Below are 20849 nucleotides of genomic sequence, written 5' to 3'. Positions count from 1 at the left end.
CTTAATAACTTTTGACACTCAAGATTAGCATTTTCAAAGGCCAGCGTATCCAGAAGAATTTTAGAAGCAGGACCCCCGCCTACAGTCTTCAATACAGCATCTTGAAGACGGGCTACAAAATCTGGATACGGCTCATTGGCTCCTTGCAGGATTTTTTACAAATGATAAAGAAGTTTTACCTGTTATCTCCACTTTAGTCCACGCTTTTAAAAACAAAGTTTAATCTGAGTGAGGGCAATATCATCTAGGCCTGCTCGAGCATTAAGAGTGGCATATTGTCCAGTACCCGTAAGCTGTTCTTCAGTAGGTCCTGGGGGATTTCGGGTAGCATTTGTTCTAGCTTGTACTCTTGCCTCCTCCTACCACCAACTTTTTAACTGAAGCCATTGAGAGCAGTCAAGGACAGCCTCTCCCAGCGTTTCCCAGTCAATAGGAATCATCATATGTTCTGAAGAAAAGGAATCGAGAAGGCCGAGAACAAACGGTGACTGAGGTCCATAATTGGAAATTGCAGCTTTCATTTCTTTCAAAAATTTAAATTGTAGTGCTGTAGAAGTCACATTATGGCCACCGTTTGGAAACTGAGCATTGGGGCCAAAAGCAGCTTGTGTTATTGGGAACAAATCTAATTCTTCAAAATCATCTTTTACCTTCAATTCTTTCTTTTCTCCTACAGGAGGAAAGGGTACAGAAAAAACCTGACCTGACATAGGCAAAGAAGTTGGAGGTGGTGGCAAGGGGGAATCTTCCTCCAAAGGAGCAGAAGGGAAAGTAACAGGGAAGGCTTGTGGTGGAGGAATAGGAGAAACAGGAGCAGCAGCACCTTGTAATTTTAACAACTGTTGTAACATATCTAAAATGCACTGCAAGTCAGAATTTCCTTCAGATGAAGGAGGCATTAGCTTTTCTTCCAATTCTTTATCCTCAGCAACCAGGGCGTAAATATGTTCCTCTCTAAGATCATTCCTCTCCAAAGCTTCAGATGCCTCACCTCTTGTGGCAGTATCGCCATGTTCTGAGTCAGTTTCAAGTAATTCTAATGCTTGAGTAATGGAACTACACAAAGTCCACAAAGTCAGAGGCATCGTTTGCCCTCGCTGATGAGCTCGAGGCAGGACTTTAACTACTTGTAACCATTCCTTTCGATTTAGCTGCACTTTAGTTTGATATTGAAACCAATAACAATGTTGCTCAACATGGGCAAACAGTCGCTTCAAAGTCTTTTCTTTTACTTCTACTCCTATAGACATCCACAGTCCCTGGAGCAACCGCAAGTATTCAGAGGCCAGAGAGGTGGAATTCCCCATAATTTTCCCGTGGGTCTCCCTTCTTTATTTACTTTCCCGGGGTGTTCCCCCTCCGGTTCCTTGCTCTCGTGGAGCCACGGACCCTGCTCACTGCACCAGATGTTGGGGTCCGCATGTTTCCTAGACAAAGGAATGAACACACAAGACAACACAAGACGAGACAAGCATGGCGGCCACCCCGAATGGCATGCTCTGATTTATTTTATACAGTCATTTGTGGAATGTTGCCAAGTCACAAGACACATGTTGTTTTTCTGACCTTTCCCTGACTTTCTGGTTTTTCAAGATGTTTACACATAAACCAGTCCCCAGGGTCTGCTGTTTGCAGCTGACTCCTTTGTCCTCCCTGTTTGCAGGGAAGGAATATCCTGCTTTGTTTGCAAGAGCAGGACTTATCAGGAACATCTCCTTTGCGAGCACGTAGTCCTCTACAAGGGATAGCAAGCCCTACCGTTGATTTAACAGAACAATATTAATGAAGGAAGAAGAGAGCTAAACTACCTGAGGGGCCACGATTGAGGCTTATCTTCTACCCTTTGGAGTTTTGGTTTCCATAGAAAAGTGTGACTTGATTTCCCACTCTTGACACACGAGAACAATTATTTTATATTGGGGACAGAGGCAGAATTGTTTCATGAGAATTCCTGGGCCTATGTTAGGTAAACCTAGATTAGAATCTGTTCCTGCTGCTTCCTCACTATTGCCTGGTAAGAGACTTGCTCACTTCCCAAACGGGAGTGACAGCACAGTGGCTGCTACCTGACCACCCACCATGTGCAGGCTCTGTTCCCACACTGCCCTGCACCCTCACAGCAGTCCCGGCAGTCCCGGCAGGCAGACCTGGGAGGTGGAGCTGTCACTGTCCCCATCTTACAGAGGGAGAGCATGGGGACACAGAGAGGGTGAGATGCACGATTAGGGTCATCTGACTCTAAAGCCTGGCTTCTCTCCCTAATTCCATACAGCCCCTTCAATACAATAGCTTCTTCCCAGGTCTGTAGGGAGTTTCAGACAATTACCCACAGTTAAGGGGATAGGAATGCTTAGCACTGGGCCAAGTTCCACCAGCCAGCTTCCTTCCTGTCCCACCTTGCTTTCCACTAGAACTTGATTTCTTCAGGAGAAAGGACTGTAATTTCACTTTTATTCCTCCCACTAGGACAGTCCTGATATCTTGGCACATAGGAGTCATTCAAATGGTTTTACTGAGTCAATGAATGATTGATTCAATTGGTAACTGGATGTGTGTATTGCCACAATACTAAGACTGTGCACACCAGGGAAACTATTTGCTAAGGGCACTTTTCCCTAAAGACACACACTTTAGTTCACTCTATCTGCCCAGCTATATCCTGTTTTGCTTCAGGGACTGCTCTGTTTTCTAGAATAGAAACCTATCCAAGAGAGGCCACATCAGCCCCCAGCATCCACAGACACCCGAGAACAGAGGCCCTCTTTGTGTGCACTTGCCTTCATTTCTGTGCAATTAGAGGGAAACTCCTTCAGGTAAATCAAAGAGAAATTATCTGCAAACTTTTGCTTCAGAACTTACATTTCAATTGTCCTATCCTTAAGACAGGATTTTGGCATAAAGCTTACTGGCCTGGATTTCTAAATACAAAGACTTCAAACTTTTCATGGAAATGTACTGACTGTTCTAGTGGCTTTTAAATACAACTTTGCTTTAAAGAAAGAAAAGTTATCTTTCTGGTAGTCTTACTGATCAAAAAACAAAACAAAAAAATGAAGAGAAAGAAAAGTTACCTTACCCCATCATATTAATGCTGCTAAACAAAGAAAAGTCATAAAGCTATCAGAATGAACATGCATTGTGACTTCTATGGACTACAGAGATAAGTATTATCCTGTGACATCTAAGCTCTGATATGCCATTCAGATAGAAATACAATTTTTAGAACAAATTCAATTTTGGGATTGTTCTGAAACAGTTACATCACTGACAGTTAATAAAATCAATTTAAATGGTTTTATTATTTACATAAGAAGTCTTGAATGCCTGAGGAAAGGATGTCTGAGAAAATCTTTTGCTTGCAATTTACTGAAATCTATCTGTAAGAATATTCCAAGAATTCCAGAAGTTCCACTGTTTCCCATTTTTATGCTGTCCCAATCTCACTATTTCTTCTGCTGCCTTGGTATAGAGTGTCATTTTATGATGAGAGAGTGATATCAAGTCTAAAACCACATTAACAGACAAACAACTCTCAACAAAAGACAACCCTAAAATTACACCAGCTTTGATTTGGAAATGGATGTGTTTTCTGATGAAATTCACCATCCCATTAGTTGGTTTTTAGTCTCAGTTCTGAAGAAGAAACACATCATATGTAATAAAAATCGTCTTTAAAAAAAAAAAAACCCTACAGATTTTTCCTTCTGGTAATGATAGCATAAGACCATAACAAATGACTCCCACACAGAAAATAACTATAAAATCTGCTGATAATAGGCCGGGTGCGGTGGCTCACACCTGCAATCCCAGCACTGTGGGAGGCCGAGGCGAGTGGATCACTGGAGGTCAGGAGTTTGAGACCAGCCTGGCCAACATGGTGAAACACCATCTGTACTAAAAATACAAACATTAGCTGGGTGTGGCCCATGCCTGTAATCCCAGCTACTTGGGAGGCTGAGGCAGGAGAATCACTTGAACCCAGGAGGCAGAGGTTGCAGTGAGCCGAGATCACACCACTGTACTCCAGCCTGGGCAACAGAGCATGACTCTGTCTCAAAAAAAAAAAAAAAATCTGCTGATAATACATGAAGGCAGTGGAGAATGAACAGAAGCAGCTAAAGTTGCAGCAAGTACATACAAGCAGGAGGGGAGTTACACAAAGTCAGTTCCCATCATCACGGTTTTCAGCCTGGAGCTAAGGGTGGTCTACATAGCACATGTGAAGTGGTGGGCACAAGTCAATATTTCTGGCCAGGAGAACCAGAAAACTGAAGCTGGGGAATATTTGGCTGCTAAAGAGGCAAGGAGTTCCCAAAAAGAAACAAGACAGAGAGGAGATCTTTTCTGTGTATTCAGATCTCTTACCAATCCCTGAACAACATATGTACAGAACAGGCTTGAAGCAGCTCAGCTAAAGACAAAATATCTGAATGGAGACCAAACTTTCTGTCCCTCCTCCCCTCAAATTTTTTTCTTGGTATTTAGTATGTTGAGGAATTTTATGCAGGTGGAGGTTGCAGTGAGCTGAGATCGCACCACTGCACTCCAGCCTGGATGACAGAGCGAGACTCCATCTCAAAAAAAAAAAAAAGAACAACAACAATGAAAAAGAACAGAACCTCGGGGACCTATTAGATAATATCAAACAATTCAACAGGTGTGTACATGCACTTCCAGATGGAAAGTAGGAAATGAGTGGAGTGGAAAACTAAAGAAGTCATGGCCAGACAATTGCCAAATCTGATGAAAGACAGAAATTTATAGCTACAAGATTCTAAATGAACACCAACCAGAATAAGTTCACACTAAAGCACATTAAAGCCAAACTGCTGAAAACCAACAATAAAAAGCAAACCTTAAAAGCAGCAAGAGAAAAATGACACATCTCATATGTGAAAATGTCAATTTGATTCACATCTGACTTTTGAGCAGAAAGCATGGAGGCCAGAAGAGTGTGGAACACCTTTAAAGTTCGGAAAGAAAATAACTGTCAGCCCAGAATTATATATCCATCAAAAATACTCTATGAGAATGAAGTTGAAATAAAGACATTTTCAGGTAAAAGAGAACAAAGAGAAATCACTGCCAGCAGACCCACACTCTAAGAAGTGATAAAGGGAGCTCCTCTGTGTGAAGGGATATGATACCAAAGAGAAACTCAGGTCCACAGAGAAGAGTAAAGAACATCAGAGGCCGGGTGTGGTGGCTCAAGCCTGTATGTAATCCCAGCACTTTGGGAGGCCGAGATGGGTGGATCACGAGGTCAGGAGATCCAGACGATGCTGGCTAACACGGTGAAACCCCGTCTCTACTGAAAAATACAAAAACCTAGCCGGGCGAGGTGGCGGGCTCCTGTAGTCCCAGCTACTTGGGAGGCTGAGGCAGGAGAAAGGTGTAAACCCGGGAGGCGGAGCTTGCAGTGAGCTGAGATCCGGCCACTGCACTCCAGCCCAGGCGACAGAGCGAGACTCTATCTCAAAAAAAAAAAAAGAACATCAGAAATGGTAAAAATAAATATTGGTGTAAATACAAAAACAAAAAACAAAAAACAAAAAAACAGCTTTATCTTTTTGGTTTTTTCCTCTTAATTCCCTTTCAAGCCCTTGTAATTGTTTAAAGTAGAAATTATAACACCTTTCTAGCTAATTGTGCTCTGCAGAAAACATGCAGCTTCTCTGACTTGAAGACTCAGAGTCCCTGGCCCAAACAGGACCCCAAACAACTTTTCTGATGCTTATTGACAAGGAAGAGGAATGGGATAGTCGGCATTTTGTGCATCCTTCTTCTTATTCCCAAAATTGCTAATAATGGTCAGTGTTTTAAAGTCTCCTAAGCTTTATGCCTCAGATGCTCATCCAAACACTGAGTGGCAAGGAGGTCAACATCCATATCAAATATATGGGCTTGCACCTATAGGTGCTTATACAGCATCCAATTCAAGTTGCTGGCTCTGAAAATGCATGCTGAGTACATGGAGACCCCAGTACAGGTGGGTAAGGAGCACCCTTGGAAACATCATCCTCAGAGTACTGCCAGTTGACAAACCTAGCAACCGCATGCATGCCAGACAACTCATACTTATGGTTTAAAGCGAATGAGCCAGGGACTTCAGCGATCCTTTGGATGATGGCCTAGAGATACTTATCTGGGCTGTCTGTGCCTCACACCCACTCCATAAACTTTTGGGTTTTTTCATCCTCTAGCACATGCCCCACATACTCCCTACTGACCACAAAATAGACACTGCCTGAAAAAAAGGGTGCTTCAAGCGGAAGATGCCCTTTGACAGTCGCCATGTGTGTCAGCTTTCCATTAACATCTGCATACCACTTTTTCCACCTTTCTTCTTTATTGGATGGCATCCTCTTGGCTTTGAGATTGTCTTCACCCATTAACAACCTGAGCTTCCTAATGATTTTAGGTTGGTTTTAACAGGAAAATCCATACTACAAAGATGTATTAAGTACTTCCAGTCTGCACTCACTGTGCAGAGGTCCCTCATGCAGTTGAGGTCAGCCAGAACCCAACTCCACAAGGCATAAACCAGACTCTTCAACTGACAGACCACAAAGATGTGACTGAAATGACACAATGCCCATCACTGGAGCTAAAAAGCAATCCTCTGATTTTTTTTGTCCGCATGAATGCAATAGAAATTCCGAGGCATATACATGGCTCTCCGGAGCCTGTCAAGCATTTCAATTTTGTAATGAACCAGTATAGAATATGCTATTGGCCCAATAGCATATTCCTTCTTAAGGGGTTCTACAATATAGAACTCTTCCTTCTTAAGGGGTTCTACAATATATCTGCATCTCTTGATGAAAGAAGTACATGAAGAAGTACATAACCGGTCATGTTGATACAGTCGTCAGGTATACACCAAGGGCACTTTGTAAATTTCACCGTTAGCATCTCAAGTTTTACCTTTTGGATTTCATCTACCTCCTCCTATAAAATTTTGGTGCAATTAATATGACTACTAGGATTCTCTCCAACAAGCTCCATGTATGTGATGCTTACAGATTTGGACTTCTGATGAATCCTTAAAACAGTGGTGACTAGGGAAAAAATAAGAACCACAAAGTCGTACTTAGTGGGATAAGAAAAATGTCTCCTCCACAGCAACTGCCTCAGCATTTCAAATGCCAATCAGGGACTTTGCTTTGTTAAGGGCAGTCTTCTAGGCTTTAAGCACCAACTATTTCCCCTCCGTTGTGGCCTTGAGGGTTGTCAGTTTGCATTTATCAGAAGCGCAAAGGCATCTTGAAATGAAGAATGCTGCATTTAGAATTAAGGAAAGTCCAGATCACTTAGGGCTCTGATTCCAGGTGACATCCTGCATTTATTCCAAGTACTTTTCATGCTGTCAGGCATCTTAAATGTACCAGGCATCCAGGAATAATAGGCTTTTAAAAAATCTCTCCCTGGGTGGCCTGCAATGCTCAGCTGGATTTACAGGTGACTCATCCACCTTAGAGTGTCATCTGGCCCCAGGGCACAGGAGGTTGCCCTACCATGCAGCTTCTGCTAACAGAAGCCATGCAGGACTTCTCCCTTTGCCCATTTTTAAATAAGGTTATTTGTTTACTTACTATTGAGTTGTTTGTGTTCCTTATATGTATTGGATATTAATCCCTTATCAGACGTATGGTTTGAACATATTTTCTTCCATTCTGTAGGTTGTTTCTTTTGCCATGCAGAAGCTTTTTAGTTTGTTGTCATTCTATTTGTCTATTTTTTGCTTTTGTTGCCGGTGCTTTGGGGGTCATATCCAAAAAAAATCATTGCCCAGAATAATGTCATGAGCTTTTCTCCTATGTTTTCTGGTAGAATTTTTTCAGTTTAATCCATGTTGTGTTGATTTTAGTATATGGTGTGAGATAAGGATCTAATTTCATTCTTCTGTGTGTAAATATCCAGTTTTCCCAACACCACTTACTGAAGAGACTATCCTTTCCCCTTCCCCATTGTGTGTTCTCGGCACCTTAGTTGAAAAATCAATTGATGGTAGCTGCATGAATTTATTTCCGGGCTCTCTGTTCTGGTCCATTGGTCTACATGTCTGTTTTTATGCTAGTACCATGCTGTTCTGATTACTATATGCTGAACATCTCTAACCTGAAAATCTAAAATCTAAAATACTCCTAAACCCAAACTGACCTATGTGATGGGTCACAGTTGAAATGTAGTCAAAACTTTGTTTCATGCACAATATTATTTAAAATATTATATAAAATTACCTTCAGGCCATTTGTATAACTTGTATAAGAAACAAAGAATTTCATGTTTAGACTTGGGTCCCATCAACAAGATATCTCATTATAAATACACAAATATTTCAAAGTCCAGAAAACCTAAAATCCAAATACTTCTGGTTCCAACCATTTCAGATAAGAGATACTCAGCCAGTATAGCTTTATAGTAGCTCAGGAAGTGTGATATCTCTGGTTTTGTTCTTTTTTTTTTTCTCTCTCTCTCAAAATTCCTTTGGCTATTCAGGGTCTTTTGTGGTTCCAAACAAATTTTAAGATTTTTTTTTCTATTTCTGTGAAAAATGTCAGCAAAATTTTGATAGAGTATGGACATTTTAACAATATTAATTCATCCAGTCCATGAACATGGGATATCTTTCCATCTACAGTCATGCACCACATAATGACATTTTGGTCAACGAAAAACTGCACATATGACAGTAGGCCCCATCACACTTTACAGAAGCCAAAAACCTCTATCACCTTGTGATGTGTATTACAATTGCCTAGAGTACTGAGTAAAGTTTGCAACCTAGGAGCAATAGGGTATACCAGATAGCCTAGGTATGCAGTAGGCTATACCATCTAGGCTTGTGAAATACTGTACATGCCACGATGTTCACACAACAATGAAACAACCTAACAATGCATTTCTCAGAATGTTTCCCTGTCATTAAGTGATGCATGACTGTACTTGTGTCTCTTCAATTCCCTCCATCAATGTTTTTCAGTTTTTAACATTCAAGTCTTTCACCTCCTATAGTTGGAGCTTTCCAATACCTCTTTTTCATTATTTGCTAGAAAAACTAGACAAAAATAAGCAAATATATGTAATATCTGTGCAACACTTCACATTGATTTGATATTTATAGAATACTCCACTCACACATTCTTTTCAAATGCACCTGGTATGTTTTGCAAGTTAGATCCTGGGCCATAAAATAAACCTCATTAATTTAAAATAACTGAAATTATACAGAGTGTGCTCTCTGACCATTAATGGAATTAAATTTGACCTCAATAAGAGTAAGATAAACAGAGAAAGCTCATATGTTTTAGAACTAATAAATAAGTCATAGGTCAAAAAAGAAATCATTGATAAATGAGAAAACATTTCAAACTGAATTATAATGAAAATACATAGGGATGCTGCTAAATAAGTTCTTAGAAATTTATAGTTTGTGTTAGAAAATAAGAAAAAATTGAAATTAATAATTTGAGTTCTCACCTTAAAAATTAGAAAAAGAAAATCAGATTAAACCCAAAGAAAAAATAATAAAATAATGAAGAGCAAAATAAAAAAATATAGGATTCAAAAAAATAGAGCAAATGAATGAACCAGAAGCTAGTTCTTTGAAAAGATCAATAAAATTTACAAGCCAGACAGAGAGAGAGGGAATGATAAAGAAAGAACACACATATTACAAGTATCAGGCATGAAAGAGGGGAATAATATCACTATAGATCCTACATACATTAAAATGGTAAAAAGGGAATATCATGATTAAAATGATTGGTGATACCAGCCAGGCTCCAGCTGGGCACCTGTAATCCCAGCACTTTGGGAGGCCGAGGCAGGCGGATCGCCTGAGGTCAGGAGTTCGAAACCAGCCTGGCCAATATGGCGAAACCCCCTCTCTACTAAAAATACAACAAAAAAATTAGCCAGGCATGGTGGCAGGCACCTATAGTCCCAGCTACTTGGGAGGCTGAGGCAGGAGAATGGCTTGAACCCGGAAGGTGGAGGTTGCAGTAACCCGAGACTGTGCCACTGCACTCCAGCCTGGGCGACAGAGTGAGACTCCGTCTCAACAACGACAAAAAAGAAAGAAAGAAAGAAAAGGAGGAAGGAAGGAAGGAAGGAAGGAAGGAAGGAAGGAAGGAAGGAAGGAAGGAAGGAAGGAAGGAAGGAAGGAAGAAAAAATAAAAGACAGGTGATAGTAAGTGTTGGAGATGATGTAGAGAAACTGGAACCTTTATATATTGCTAGTAGAAACACAAGTGATAGGCCAGCAATATATGAAGGTATACCACTTGTGTTCCTAGCAGCAATATATGAAGGTTCCAGTTTCATATAGGTCAGTATCTTATAAAGTTAAACATGCGCTTAAATAGGACCCAGCAATCCTACCCCTAGGTATTTACCTAAGGAAAATGAAAACTATGCCCACACAGAGATTTGCATGTAACGCAGCATTATTCATAACGTGCCAGCACTGGAAACAGCATGAGTACCTGTGGATGAATCAACCAATATATCCATACTGAGGAATACTACTCAACAATCAAAATGAAAAAAAAAATTAATACATGCAACAACATGAATGAACCCCCAAAACATTCTGCTAAGTGAAGGAAATGAAGCACTCACAAAAAACTACATACTTCTATAAAAGACAAAATCATAGTGTCAAAACAGATCTGTATTTTTTGGGTCTGGTGACCAGGGAAGTGGCTCAACTAGAAAGAAGAATGAGAAAACTTTTCAGGGTAAATGGAACTGTTAAATATCTTCATTGTGGTGGTGGTTAAAATGGCTATATATAATTACCAACATTCATCAAACTGTACAATTAAAATAGGTGAATTTTATTGCATATAAATTATATCTCAATAAAGCTGGAAACAAAAGAAGTTCCTTCAAATCAACTACTCTTAGACTGTCCGTGATGAGATGACATTAAAAGGTATGTTTATTGCGGCACTATTCACAATAGCAAAGACTTGGAATCAACCCAAATGTCCATCAGTGACAGACTGGATTAAGAAAATGTGGCACATATACACCATGGAATACTATGCAGCCATAAAAAAGGATGAGTTTGTGTCCTTTGTAGGGACATGGATGCAGCTGGAAACCATCATTCTTAGCAAACTATCACAAGGACAGAAAACCAAACACCGCATATTCTCACTCATAGGTGGGAACTGAACAATGAGATCACCTGGACTCGGGAAGGGGAACATCACACACCGGGGCCTATCATGGGGAGGGGGGAGGGGGGAGGGATTGCACTGGGAGTTATACCTGATGTAAATGACGAGTTGATGGGTGCTGACGAGTTGATGGGTGCTGACGAGTTGATGGGTGCAGCACAGCAACATGGCACAAGTATACATATGTAACAAACCTGCACGTTGTGCACATGTACCCTAGAACTTAAAGTATAATAATAATAATAAATAAATAAAATAAAATAAATAAAAATAAAAAAGTATCTTGTCAGAGGGCACAGTGACTCAAGCCTGTAATCCCAGCACTTTGGGAGGCCGAGGTGGGCGGATCATGAGGTCACGCATTTAAGACCTGCCTGGCCAACATGGTGAAATCCCGTCTCTACTAAAAATACAAAAATTAGCCAGGTGTGGTGGCATGCACCTGTAATCCCAGCTACTCAGGAGGCTGAGGCAGGAGAATCGCTTGAACCTGGGAGGCAGAGGATGCAGTGAGCCGAGACTGCACCACTGCACTCCAGCCTGGGTGACAGAGCGAGACTCCATCCTAAAAGAAAAGAAAGGTATCTTGTCCAACTCCACTGTTATAGGTTGAATTCTGTCTGCCCAGAAAAAGATAAGTTGAAGTCCTAACTCCCAGTACCTCAAAATGAGACCTTATTTGGAAAAAGGTCTGTACAGAAGTAATCAAGTTAAAATGTGGTCATTAGGGTGGGCCCTAATCCAGTGTGACTGGTGTCCTTATGAAAAAGGGAAACCTGGACACAGTGGCATACACACACAGGCAGACACAGAGGGAGAGCTCCACGGGATGGCAAAGGCAGAGACTGGAGTGCTACATCTAGAAGCCAAGGGAAGCTTGAGGCTATCAGAAGCTGGGGGAGGAGATGGAACAGTTCATTCCCCAGCACCTTCAGAGGGAGTATGGTCCTGCCAATACCTTGATTTTAGACTTCTAGCCTCCAGAGCTGTAAGACAATAGATTTCTGTCGTTGTTAGCCACTTAGTTGATGGTGCTTAGGAAACTAGTACACACCCATTTGATACTAATCAGGCAGACCAGGGGTCCCCAAGCCCCGGGCCACGGACCTATATGGATCCACGGCTTGTTAGGAGCTGGGCCCGACAGCAGGAGGTGAGTGCTCCACCTCCTATCAGATCAGCGGCAGCATTCGATTCTCATAGGAGCGCGAACCCAAATGTGAACCGCGCACGTGACGGATCTAGGTTATGAGAATCTAACTCATGACTGATGATCTGAGGAGGAGCAGTTTCATCCTGAATCCATCCCCCAACCAGGTCCATGGAAAAATTGTCTTCTACAAAACCAGTCCCTGATGCCAAAAAGGTTGGGGACCGCTGCTGTAGACCAACTAACCACATTGTGCAGTTTCATGAGGAATCTCTCTGAGATGAGAACAAACCCTGCAAACAATCAAAAACATACACAGCAACCCAGAAGGAGCAAGTTTTTTCTTCTAAGTTGGCTAGTAAATGCCAGCTTCTTCCTGGCACAAAGCAAGAGTCACCTGGAAGTAATTTTCATTTTCATCAGAAACATTTGATAAACATAAAATAGATCATCACTGTATTTAAAGTGCATATACTCCTATTCCTTCACTCCAACATTCAAAATAGGCTGGCAGGAAACCCAAGAGATAGGTGGCTACAATGTTCTCAATTTCAAAAAGCAGTGTGCATACAGAGTCAACGAAAACAATGGACTATGGGGTGTGGGAAGGTGGAGGGGAGGACAAAGACATATCTGTCTGTAATGAAATGGGAATGAGTTCACTTCCCCACAGGCTAATGCCAGCCTCCTATGCAAAGTTATTAAACAAAATCATACAAAATTATTGATTTTACTCAATCCTCTTGAAGTTAAGACTTTGAAGATAATTTTGTGTTGATATAAAGTTCTCCCCACATATGGAAATCTTGCTTTCAGTTTACCAAGAGAAGCTTTTTTGGGTCTGTCTCCCCAACCCCCTCAGCAGATTCTGTTTCTCTATTATCATTAACATTGACATAGTAGCCACTAAATACAGGATTGGCACATGCAATCAACCTACCTCTTGTGATGAAGGCAGGGCCCCCTCACAGGTGACACAGTATCTCAGGTGAGCAGGATTTCCTGTACCACAGGCCCGGCAAATTACCTTCTCCTTAACAACAAAAAATAAGAAATACATGTTCCTCTGAGCAAACAACTGTGCAAAGAAATCATCAAGCAGTCTTTTCTGTCAGTCATTCAGCTACAGGCCCTATTACTGCACCCAGGCCCTGAATATTGGATTGGTTTAGGAATTACTGTAAATAGTGTCAGACAAATATCTGCAGGGGTTTTTTTTGTTTGTTTTCTTTCATTTGTTTTTGTAGAGATGGGATCTGACTGTGTTGCCCAGTCTGGTGTCCAGCTCCTGGCCTCAAGTGATCCTCCCACTTTAGCCCCCTAAAGTGCTGGAATTATAGGTGTGAGCCACCATGCCCAGCCTGAATGTAGTTTTAAAAGAAACAAAACCACCAACAAGGAAACACTGAAAAGAGTATTCGTTTGGTCTTCAAAAGGTAAGGTGGAAATTCTGCACTGGTTATGTGTAAGGTTGGGGGTGTGTGTGTGTGTGTGTGTTTCTCCAGTGTGAAAACCATGACACTGAGTAGACGTTCCATTTCACGGCTTAAACAGTAAACAGAAAGACCCTAGACCAGCAAGGGATTATCTGTGTGTTTACAAGTAATCTGGTTCTTGGACTGGGGTTTACCCTCTGGGGCTTCATGTTAAATATGAATTTTAGGTTTGCTCTGTAGTTTTTACTTAGAAATGGAAGAAGTGAAAAGACTGCCAAAGAAAGACAGTGGTAAGTACAACTTCCTTTTTTTTTTTTTTTGAGACAGAGTCTCACTCTGTTGCCCAGGCTGGCGTGCAGTGGCGTGATCTTAGCTCACTGCAACCTCTACCTCCCGGGTTCAAGTGATTCCTCTGCCTCAGCCACCCAAGTAGCTGGGACTACAGGCGTGTGCCACCATGCCTGGCTAATTTTTTAATTTTTAGTAGAGACGAGGTTTTACCATATTGATCAGGCTGGTCTCGAACTCCTGACCTCGTGTTCTGCCCACCTCAGCCTCCCAAAGCGCTGGGATTACAGGCGTGAGCCACTGTGCCTGGCCGTAAGTACAACTTTCTAAGACAGGACATTGGGGTTAAGTTGCAACACAGAGAAAAACAAAAGACAAAGAAATGATGGTAAAAATAGTCTACAGCTCAGCTCTCAGAGGTTTTCTAACACGTTACTGACCACCCTATTCTCTCAGGATACAATCTTTTTCCATTGTCAATGACCAGTGGTGCTCAAGTGTTCCTTTCTAGTCCAGCACTGTGGTCCCTAGGTGTCCCGAAACTAGTATATCCAACAGTGTGTTCAGAAGCTGGCACAGGTAAAGTGGATGATCAAGAAAAAGAAAGTCCAACTCCAGGGGGTTTATTTCCAATACCACCAGGTAGCTCTATGGAGTCCCAGCCTTTCAAAGTCTGGTTAACTCTATTTTAGTGGAAGATTCCAAAGTTTTCCCAGGAACTGAGCCAACGTACCACAGTTGCCAATCTAAACAACTCCTAAAGGGCAGAGGCCAACTGACTGCTATTCGAAATGGCAGAGAATCACAGTCTTGCTCTCAATGGTTCCTGACACTCTCTGGGGGCCAACATTCTTCAAAGTTACTTAAAGTTGCCACAGCATAATCAGCAATTGGCCAGCATTTATCTATGAGATTTAGTGCTGTGACTTTCCTGAAGATGTTGCCTCAGAAAAGATCTGGTGAAACCCATTGAGAAATGAGACAAATTTCCTGTCTCCATGTTAAAAAACACTGAGATCAAATAAAAGTAGTCTTGCTGTGTGCTGCAGAAAATACTTCCTCTAGGAAGGGAAAACTGGAGAACAACGAAAACTGCTTACTTCTCAAGTCCAACAGCTTCCTTCAAGACCTCACCTTGGGGGGCTCATAATCCAAAACTGCTTCTCACAACTTTGCCCAGTGCATACTCTGTCCAATCCCCGCCCCGCCTTGCAAAACTCTGTTCTTTTAAATTTTAATAAACTTTAAACTTTATTTTTAGAACAGTTTAAGGTTCACAGCAAAATTGAGTGGAAATTACAGAAGATTCTCGTATACCCTGTCCCATCCCACAGACACGGTCTCCCCCACGCTATGGACATCCCACACCCAAGTGGTACATTTGTCACAATCAATGAACATCATTGACACATCATTATCACCCACAGCCCATGGCTGACATTAGGGTCCAGCACTAACTCCCTTTAAATACCTTGTCCTGACTTCCTTCTTCTGAGATACTACTACGAACTTGTCTAAGTGATGGTCTACCTTACTGCATCAGGTCTATTAAACATAGTTTTCTTGGTTGAGAGGTTTTTCTATGTGTTGTTTTTTTTGTTGTTGTTGTTTTTTTTGTGGAGACTTTTGACACCGTGCCATGGCTCACTTCTTTCTAGAGCAGTGACCATGACCCACAGTTAGAAATCATTTTATATCACAATCCACTACACTCATAAATTCACAGATGTCTGTGGAGGTGATTTGGAATTGAGGCCACCATCAGATGGCCTTAATGGGGATGGCAAACACCTATGATGAGCACTTTTAAAAAGTCAATATCCTCATTTGCCATTTCATCCACAGACTTTGCAACATACTGTCTAGTTGAAAGATTCTAAGCTATTTAACAGAGCCACTTAGTCACTGGAATAAAACTTTTCCTTTTAAAGTAGTTGGAAGAGGAGAACAATTTTCAGACTCCCAAGTGATAAGCTTTAATTGACACAATTAAAAAGGAAGAATATTGAAAACAAACTAGTAGGTCATTGCAAACTTAATCTCAAAACTGACTACGTTAAAGTTCTGCTTGATGTGGAGCTGTGGTTACACTGGCCTTAACCCCAAATCACAGTGTGAGAGGCTGGCACTCACTGAAGGCACCTGTGCCTCAGGCACAGGAATCATCAGATCTTTTCAGGATGATCCCAGACCTAAGCCTCACAAATTCTAAGAACCACAAACATGACTGAAGTCCTGGAGGTACATTGTATGTTGCTCATAAAATCCCAAAGGAAACTGTAGTAGCTCTTCTTGATAAATGCCCTGAGTTAACATCTTCTGGTGAACAGGGATGCAAAAATTAGTTTCAACTTTAGAAAACGGCCAATGGAGGCCAGGTGCGGTGGGTCACACCCGTAATCCCAGAACCTTGGGAGGCCAAGGTGGGAGGATCATGTGAGCCCAGGAGTTCCAGACCAGCCTGGGCAACAAGGCGAAACCCCATCTCTACAAAAAATAGAAAAATTAGCCTGGCGTGGTGGCATATGCCTGTGGTCCCAGCTACTTGGCGGCCTGAGGTAAGAGGATCACTTGATCCCGGGAAGTCAGGTTGCAATGAGCCATGATCGTGCCACTGCACTCCAGCCTAGATGACAGAGTGAGAACTTGTCTCAAAAAAAATTAATAATAAAAATAAAAAAAGAAAATGGCCAATAGACGCATTTGTTAAGTGAAATAAATAAGTTGCGAGGAAAAGTATATAACATGATTTCATTTTGTTTAAAAAACCAAACCAAACCAAATCTAAATGTATGAATACACATAAACATGTTTCTGTGAATCTAGAAAAATACGTAAAAGGACACTCTAAGCTGCTAACGCTGGTTATTTCAGAGAAATAGAAATGGAGGTAGAGTGAAGAAATTATACACTTTTTGGTACATCTTTGGATTAGTTGTTACCAAAAATTAGGCATTAATTATTTTAAACAAGTAAGTTGTAAAATCCTCTCTTCTTCTGAAATAGGTGTCTTTGCCAGAGGTCAAATACAGAAACTTCTGCTACTGTATGTTCTAATCCCGGCAGAAAAAAAAAAAAAAATCTGATAGAGCAAAATTCTTCAGCATTGACAGCGCCTTAAATGCACACAAGACAAGACTGCAACTGCAACTGCCATGGAATCTGTCTTCATCATAGAAGGAAGAGCGTCGATTGTGCTTGTGTGCTCAGTGGAGTGAGCTAGAGACCAACGAAGAAAGGGGACGGGAGCTGTCAATGGCATGCTGCCACCTGCCGGGAGGTAAGGCTTGCTGGCTTTCCTGAGCAGTTCACATGAGTATTCCCACCAACTTCAGAGGTGGCTGTCTGGGTGAGAATGTTATCTCAAAACCTGTCACCCTTATGACATCTGGGAGAGGCACTGGAAGGAAGATTGTCAGGCCAGGGTTTCCAAACAGATGTCCTTCTGTGAGTAGAAGCAGTAATAGTGATTGGCATAAAAAGTCACACACTTCTCTCCAGGATCAGAGGTTATGGTGATGAAAGTCTCTCTACAAATCAAGTCTGGTTAAAACCTGTCCCCACTTTCAACCTTCAGGGCCCACAGGGAGAAATCTGAGTTACTAAGTCTGGTAGAGAAGGTGCCATCTCCCATAACCCACAGCACCCCAGCATTGTTGCAGCCCAGCAAAACCAAACTCCTTGCAAAGTTTTGAGGCACATTTTCTAAATCTCATCTTTGAATTCATTATTGATTTCCTCATTATATGTTCTAACTTTGGCCCACCTATGGAGTAGAAATAAGTTATAAAATTATTCCTATTATAACTTATTATAAGTTATAAAAATCTCTCTTATAAAAATTGCCCTGCAAGAAAGAGGCTGTTCCTGGATTTGATGTTACCTATCACTGCAGAAGTCCTGTGTTTATTCTCAGTATAGGATTTACAACAAATTGACGGGAAAAATTACTTACACGTACTTTTGTGTCTCTCCGCCTTCCCATAAAATGGGAAGAACTCTAGATTTCAAATACTGAAGATGATATTATATACATTGAGTTTGGGTCACAACTAACACTTACCCCTATTCTTCCTGTTCTGAATAGTCCAAAGAGTTTGCAGTGATATTATCTTCAAACATCCTGAATAAATGTATTAATAAGAATAGATTCGCTGTGATTGACAGAACACCCAAAATAACACAGGCTTAAATAAACAAGAGAAAAATAGATTTCTCTCTCCCATATATAAGAAGTCTGGAGACAGGCTTCCAGGGCTGTATAGTGGCTTCCTGCAGCATCTTAAAGCATCTTAAGATTGAAAATAGTCATTGAACAAAAAGATTGGTAAATTTTCCTCTACCTGACTTTGGCCTGGCCAGTTTTTCAAAAATCTCATTTCTGAAGGCTCACACAGTCTTGGACACTTGTGAACTCTTCATGCTAAAGGCAGCTTGAAGGTGGAAGAAAAAGTGGATTTATCTTTTCTCTGAATACATTTTGCCCATAAACAACCCACAGGCCATTTTAGGAGTGTTTTGGCCTGTACATAACGCCATGCATTTCCCTTATTGCTAAAAATTCTTGGTTTTTTAATCCCCCAAATTCCCTCTATTAAATCTATTTTATCCTCTAGTGACCTTTACTTGGGATTAAAGAGGAGGTAAATGGGACTGTAAATTGAAGGATGGAGAAAAGATTTAGTTGTATGTTTAATGATTATATGAAAAAATTTTTCACAGTATGACATCATTTTTCTAGCAAAGTTTTTGGATGTAAGTGATGATACATAACTTTTTCTTCCACGTGACTAGTTCTAGTCATTCTTTTTCTCCATAATAAGAACCTATAATTAAATAAAGCAAACAAAAGTCTGAAGTCACTTTAAGGACAAAATTATAAATCAATACTAATTGCAATGTTGGAGTTTAAATATATGAAGTAAAAAATTGTCTACATTAGCTGTAGTGCAATTTGCCCTCCAAATCCTTATTCAATCCTACATATCTCACTTAATATTATAGATCCTATTGGCAAGTTAAACTCCTGGACAGCATACCTTACCAAAAATGAGAATGGATTTTGTTCATGTATATTAGGTTATCAAGTGTTACCCCATCCTGGTGGGCACGGTGGCTCATGCCTACAATCCAGCACTTTGGGAGGCTGAGGTGGGTGGATCACCTGAGGTCAGGAGTTTGAGACCAGCCTGGCCAAGATGAAGAAACCCCGTGTCTACTAAAAATATAAAAATTAGCCAGGTGTGGTGGTGCATGCCTATAGTCCCAGGTACTCGGGAAGCTAAGGCAGGAGAATCACTTGAACCGAGGAGGCAGAGGTTGCAGTGAGCCGAGATCATGCTACTGCACTCCAGCCTGGGTGACAGAGCAAGACTCTGTCTCAAAAAAAAAAAAAAAATTGTTACCCCATCCCACCAGCTGAAAAAGGACATATACCTGTTCAAACATTACTATGTATTTCATTCATGTTTTTACAGAATCACACTTCATTACCTTCAAGTGGAGGCTTGCCTGTGGCTGCAGCTGTAGAGCAAGAGGGGCCTCACACACCACACAGATGGGAGTGTTCATGGGCACCAAGCTTCTGCATTCTGCACATAAGCCCATCTGCACAAGGAAAAGGTCCGGTTTATCTTGCATGTAAAAACTGAAGGTATTAATAGATCTTAGAATGTAAGGTTTGTGTACGGCCGTACCACCCTAAACATTTCCGATCTCATCTGATCTCAAAACCTAGGCAGGTCAGCCTTCGTTAGTACTTGGTGGAAGAATGTAAAGTTTGATTTGTTTTTGTAAAACAATTTTTAAATAATTACCTTTATGATGGATATGCCAATTACTCTGATTTGACCACTACACATGATTTGTATCAAATAACACTATGTACCCCATAAATATGTACAATTATTATGTGTCGATTAAAAAGTAAATAATAGAAAGCAAAATAACAATAATTACATTTCTTATTATTTTATTCCTATTAAGAGTAAAAACATGTTCAGTATAGAAAAGAGAGATGTTAAAAAAAAAAAGAAAAATATCCATAGGAAATTAATTTGTAGCATGATGGAATAAGGAGGTCTATAAATACTCTTCCCCAAAAGGAATCACAGGCTGGGCGCGGTGGCTCACGCCTGTGATCCCAACACTTTGGGAGGCCAAGGTGGGTGGATCATCTGAGGTCAGGAGTTCGAGACCAGCCTAGCCAACATAGTGAAACCCCAGCTCTACTAAAAATACAAAAATTAGCCAGGCGTAGTGGTGGGCGCCTATGATCCCAGCTACTTGGGAAGCTGAGGCAAGAGAATCGCTTGAAGCCGGGAGGCAGAGGTTGCAGTGAGCCGAGATCGCGTCACTGCACTCCGGCCTGGGTGACAAGAGTGAGGCTCCTGCTCAAAAAAAAAAAAAAAGCAATCACACAGTCAGACAATGCTGTCAAAAAGCAACCACTTCAGCACCCTGAAAGTCATTGAAAGGCAGATAACAAACTAAGAAGTTCCTGAAAATGACTGAACTGCAGAAAAGAACATGAAGCTCTGGGTGGTTGTTGCGTGGTCTTCCCCCCCCCCCCCCCGCCAACTCTGTCAGTATGGTAGCTCCACCAGGGCAGGGCAGGCTGTGAAAACCACAAGTTTTGTGGCTGCTGATGGGCAGGGATCACTTGATTTGGAGCACTGTTAAGGTGACGATTTTGGTGGCAAGCAAACAAGGAAGACGAGTGGTGCCCTAGTCTGAGATAATGAGCCTGTTTGGGGTAATCGATGCACCCACCGGCAAACTGGC

General features: G+C 41.3%; 1 protein-coding gene and 1 pseudogene across 34 annotated transcripts in view; both read right to left on the bottom strand.

The window, feature by feature from the left end:
* DZANK1 (double zinc ribbon and ankyrin repeat domains 1) overlaps positions 1–20849 on the bottom strand; it is a 97362-nt gene that overhangs the window by 38918 nt on the left and 37595 nt on the right. For all 34 annotated transcript variants that reach the window (XR_012419105.1, XR_012419104.1, XM_074004710.1 and 31 more), the window contains 2 exons: positions 19560–19673; positions 13283–13375 (listed from right to left, as the gene is read on the bottom strand). Coding sequence is in view for 32 of the 34 variants with exons in the window: in XM_074004710.1 (XP_073860811.1) it covers positions 13283–13375; positions 19560–19673 (207 nt within the window). In the remaining 2 variants the exon portion in view is untranslated. The remainder of the gene's footprint in view (positions 1–13282; positions 13376–19559; positions 19674–20849) is intronic.
* LOC141407892 (beta-1,3-galactosyl-O-glycosyl-glycoprotein beta-1,6-N-acetylglucosaminyltransferase-like) lies at positions 5670–7253 on the bottom strand (annotated as a pseudogene).

This window comes from Macaca fascicularis, chromosome 10, assembly GCF_037993035.2.
Source record: "Macaca fascicularis isolate 582-1 chromosome 10, T2T-MFA8v1.1".
Classification (NCBI taxonomy): domain Eukaryota; kingdom Metazoa; phylum Chordata; class Mammalia; order Primates; family Cercopithecidae; genus Macaca; species Macaca fascicularis.
The sequence above is the reverse complement of the archived record's forward strand: the minus strand, read 5'-3'. Positions and strand labels throughout refer to the sequence as shown.